The sequence below is a fragment of the Emiliania huxleyi genome (genome assembly GCF_000372725.1).
Source record: "Emiliania huxleyi CCMP1516 unplaced genomic scaffold EMIHUscaffold_289, whole genome shotgun sequence".
Lineage (NCBI taxonomy): Eukaryota > Haptophyta > Isochrysidales > Noelaerhabdaceae > Emiliania > Emiliania huxleyi.
Window position 1 is genome coordinate 34,190 of NW_005199861.1, and position 4,050 is coordinate 38,239.

Genomic DNA, 4,050 nt, shown 5'->3' on the forward strand with positions numbered 1-4,050 from the left:
GGGGGGGGGGGGGGGGCTTCACACCTGCCCTCGTGATCAGGTGTCGGTGGGGGGCGTGCCCTACCGCGTGCGGCTCGACACGGCCCAGATCGTCCGCGAGAAGGGAGACAAAGAAGCAGACCAGCAGGCGGTGGACCGGCGCAGTCCTCACAATAGGAGCCGATGCGCCTCAGCCGCGCCGACGAGCAGTCCGACTGGCGGCCTCTCCGCCGCTGGCAGTCGGCTCGGCTCGGCCCGGCGCGTCTCGCGCCCGCCTCTCGCTGCCAGTCACGGCCCCCACCTCTCTGAACCTTCTCGGAGGGTTCACACGCAGGCGCCTCTGGCCAGCCTCCGCTCTGCTGCCCAGTCCTGGCCCGCCGCCGCCGCCGCCTTCGGGGGCGGCTGGGAGGGCGCCCTTCGCGCCGCCCTGACGCCGCTGCTGAGGAGCGCTTCTGGAGCGTGGCAGTGCCCCGCTGTGAACGGCGTCTCTTCACACCTCCTGCTGTGAGCAGGAGCGCCCTCGTCCTCGGCACGGCGTGCGGTCTGCTGCCTCCCTCCGCCTCCACCTCCCAAGGCAGCGAGCGCCCACGAGACTCGATCATCTCTCGTTCACCTGTCGCCCATCCGTCTTCAACAATCGCTCCATCAGGAGAAGAGGGCGACGAGTACGCGCGGCTCGCCTCGCGGCTGCAGCTGCCTCCGCCGCTGGACCTGCTGCGCTCCGTCGCCCATGACCTCTGCGCGATGCTGCGTGCGGGCGTGGGAAGCGGCGGCACGACCGCCCTCCCTGCGCAGCGTCCCGCGCTGCGCTCTTTCTCCTTCACTCCCTCTGGCTGTGAACAGGCTCCCTCCGCGCGGTGCCCGTGCTGCACTCGTTCGACGCTGCACATGCCCGGGACACGTCCGCGACATGTCCGAGACATGTCCTACGTAGGTGCCCGTGCTGCACTCGTTCGACGCGGGCAGCGCCGCCCTCGTCTGCGCGGCGCCCGCGTGCGGCGGAGGGCCGCTCGGCGGGTGCGGCACCTCTCCTTTCCTCGAGCTGCCCCCCTCGTACTCGCAGCTGTACAACATGTACATCCACCGCCGCTGCTCCGTCTGCGGCACACCCGCCCGAAGCAGCCCGCCCCTGCTTATCAGCAATGGCCTCTTAACGAGAAGAGTTGTTAATTAGGCACTTGCCCGAAGCAGCCCGCCGTCTGCCTGCTCTGCGGTGCCATCGTCTGCACAGGCGGCCTGTGCTGGAGACACTTCCTAGACACTTCCTAGACACTTCCTAGACACTTCCTAGACACTTCCTAGACACTGCACAGGCGGCCAGTGCTGCCGCTCCGGCGGCGTGTCCTCGACACGTCCGCGACACGTCCCCTCGCATGCCCGATCAGGCGGCCAGTGCTGCCGCTCCGGCGGGGACGACGAGGTTGTGCAGCACGCGGCGAGCTGCGGGCACGGCGCGTGCGCTTTTGTGGTTGTGCGGACGACGACCACGCTGCTCGTGATCGGGCGGCTGCTCGCGGCGCGGTGCCGTCGAGGCGTGGAGCGGTCGCACCGACCTCGTCGTTGATTGCGGCGGTAGGCGGCAGCACTGCTGGTGGGGTTCGCTCTACCTGGACGTGCACGGCGAGGAGGACCGCAATTTGAGCCGCGGCCGCCCCCTCCTCCTTGCGCCTGGCCGGCTGCGCGAGCTGCAGCAGGTCTGGCGCTCCAACGGGTTGCGCGAGCTGCTCTACAACAACCAGCCGCCCTTCCCGCGCTTGCCACTCATGCTGATGCCCGCGCGCGATTGAGTGGGACGGAGCTGGATGCGATGGATTTAGTTAATTCTGCGTAGAGCTGTCAAACGTGAAGGTTGTTCCCGGCCCAGTGGGGATTTTGGCCACTCCAGTGACCGTCTAAGGGGCCCTAAATGGCCTGCAATGCCATATCTTTTGTGCCTTCTGAAACTACATGTACATGTCATGTAGTTTGTCTTGGAGTGCCAAGTTTCTCGATGAGGTGTGGGGATCCGTGGTGAGCAGGGATTCCCAGATTCTCCAGATTCCCCTCGAAAACCGCGCCTTTTAATTCATTGCGTTGCGGCCGCGGGTTTGCTCGGATTACTTTTCCCTCGCGAAGACCGAAGACAAACTAGTTTTTTGGCGTTCCGGTGCCTACAAAAAAATATCCGAGATCCCATGCATGGAGCTGACGTGCAAAGCATACAAGAAGGGGAGAAGGAAGAGGAGAGACGCCGGTGGTGACGAAGCAGAAACTAGCGCAGACGAGAGCAGGGCAGACCCGGGGACTGGGGAGCCGGAGCGGACGGCATCGGCCGCCGAGGGAACGTTGGGAAGAGGTGCGAGGAGGGCGGCGACAACCTGGTTTGTGGAGCTCCCGCACCTTTCCTAGAGAGCACGGCATTCGGGGCCATGATGTCGGTTCCCCACCGGACTTTTTTTGTAGTGGAGCGAATTAAGGAACCTTTCTGCTGTAACCAACACTGACATCGCTCTCCTCTATTCAGACCAGATGGTGAGTCTTAACTGTAAATTACCGTCAAAAAGCTGTCAGAACGGCTGTCAGAACACTGTCAGAACGTTGTCAGAACGCTGTCAGAACGCTGTCAGAACGCTGTCAGAACACTTTTGTGGGTAGGGTACTGTCAGAACGTTGCCAGCACGCGAGAGCGGGCCAAGTGTGAACATCTGCAAGACGCGAGCGCCGCCGCCTCGCCGATCGCCCCCGCCTTTGCAGGCTCCTTCGCGGGCGCGGCGCCAGGGGGCGGCGGCGCCCGCTCGAGCCCATCCCGCTGATCTGCCTCGGCTGCGGGCACCGCCTGCTCGGCCGCCTGGCCAGGGCAAGGCGAGCGGCGGCTGGGCTGCGGCGAGACCGCACTGCCGACGTTAAGTCTCGCTGCCACTGCTGCTGCTGTTGCTTTGGCGGCGACAAGCGCGTCTCTGCGGCGCGTGTCTCGGAGGAGCAAGGGCCGTTTGGCGGTGGTGCCAAAGGACGGCGCGGCGGCGTCGCAAGCGGCACGTTCGGTCCCTCGTGACCCGAGGCTGCCGTCTTGGAAGCAGCCTTCGCGTCTAACTGGACTGCCGGGCCCGCACATCGCACATTGTGCTGCGGCGCTTCGGCGTGGCTGCTGCCGGGCCGCAGCTTCTTCGGCTCTGTCGCGGGGCTCCAGCCTGCGCCGCAGACCATCGCAAGAGCGCGTTTGCTGCCTCGAGGCCCCGGCATGAGTGGCGGCCTTGGCGTGCTCCTGTCGACGGTTACAGCTGTTTGCGCTCCCGCTGGACGCGGGACAGATGATGACGACACGCACGAGCGACACACAGACACAAAGAGAGGGCCCGGCTAGACCTGCCACCGGAGGCGCACAAAATAGAGGCGATTTGGGCATTTTTTTTACAGTGTTGCGAGAAAAAGAAAAAAAAGACCGGCGCCGCAGGCGCCGGCCGGAGGCCGGGAAGGGATGGGAAAGGAAAAGGAAGGTTATAAGAGAAAAGAGGAAGCTACACAGGTCTCTACTTGCGTGCCTTCCGCTTGCCGAGCGCCTTGTCGGATGCAGCTGGCGAGCTGCGCGTCGAGCGCGAGCCAGACGCCGCTGGAGATGCCGCCGCCGGGGCGTCAGGCGTGCGCCCATTCGAAGGCGAGCGCGCGGCGCGTGCTGGCGCCGCTGGCGCAGCCGGCGGCGCAGCCGCCGCGCGCGGCGCAGCCGCCGCGTGCGGCGCAGCCGCCGCCGCGCGTGCCGCCTCGATCGTCTTGGCCGTGAGCTTGTTGACGCGCGCCTGCGCCACCTCGAGCTTCTCGATGAGCTGCAGCAGCGGCTCGGCGGGCATGAGCGACTTGCGCGCCTCCTTGACCGCGCACGTGTAGTACCCGAGCGCCTGGACGGCCGACTCGAGCGCCTCGTGCGCCTCCACGTTGAACGCCTCGTCGTCGATGAGCGCCGTCTCGTCGTCTGCGCACACGCCGTACGCGCCCGGCAGCGTCTGCTGCAACAGCGACGTGGCGCTCCGCATGAGCGCGGGCATCTCCGCCGAGCCGGCGCGGCCGGCGAGCTCGTGGGCGCGAGGTGCGTGCTCGACC

General features: G+C 66.2%; 1 protein-coding gene across 1 annotated transcript in view; it reads left to right on the forward strand.

Annotated features, from left to right (window-relative positions):
* Positions 1-1,766, forward strand: part of EMIHUDRAFT_457972 (hypothetical protein) — a gene marked incomplete at both ends in the record, with an annotated part of 8,762 nt that extends 6,996 nt beyond the window's left edge. Inside the window, 9 exons of the mRNA XM_005775926.1 lie at positions 41-130; positions 314-444; positions 492-553; positions 629-751; positions 823-836; positions 914-1,082; positions 1,154-1,210; positions 1,365-1,500; positions 1,556-1,766. Of these exons, the coding sequence (XP_005775983.1) occupies positions 41-130; positions 314-444; positions 492-553; positions 629-751; positions 823-836; positions 914-1,082; positions 1,154-1,210; positions 1,365-1,500; positions 1,556-1,766 (993 nt within the window). The remainder of the gene's footprint in view (positions 1-40; positions 131-313; positions 445-491; positions 554-628; positions 752-822; positions 837-913; positions 1,083-1,153; positions 1,211-1,364; positions 1,501-1,555) is intronic.
* Between the last annotated feature and the right edge of the window lie 2,284 nt (positions 1,767-4,050).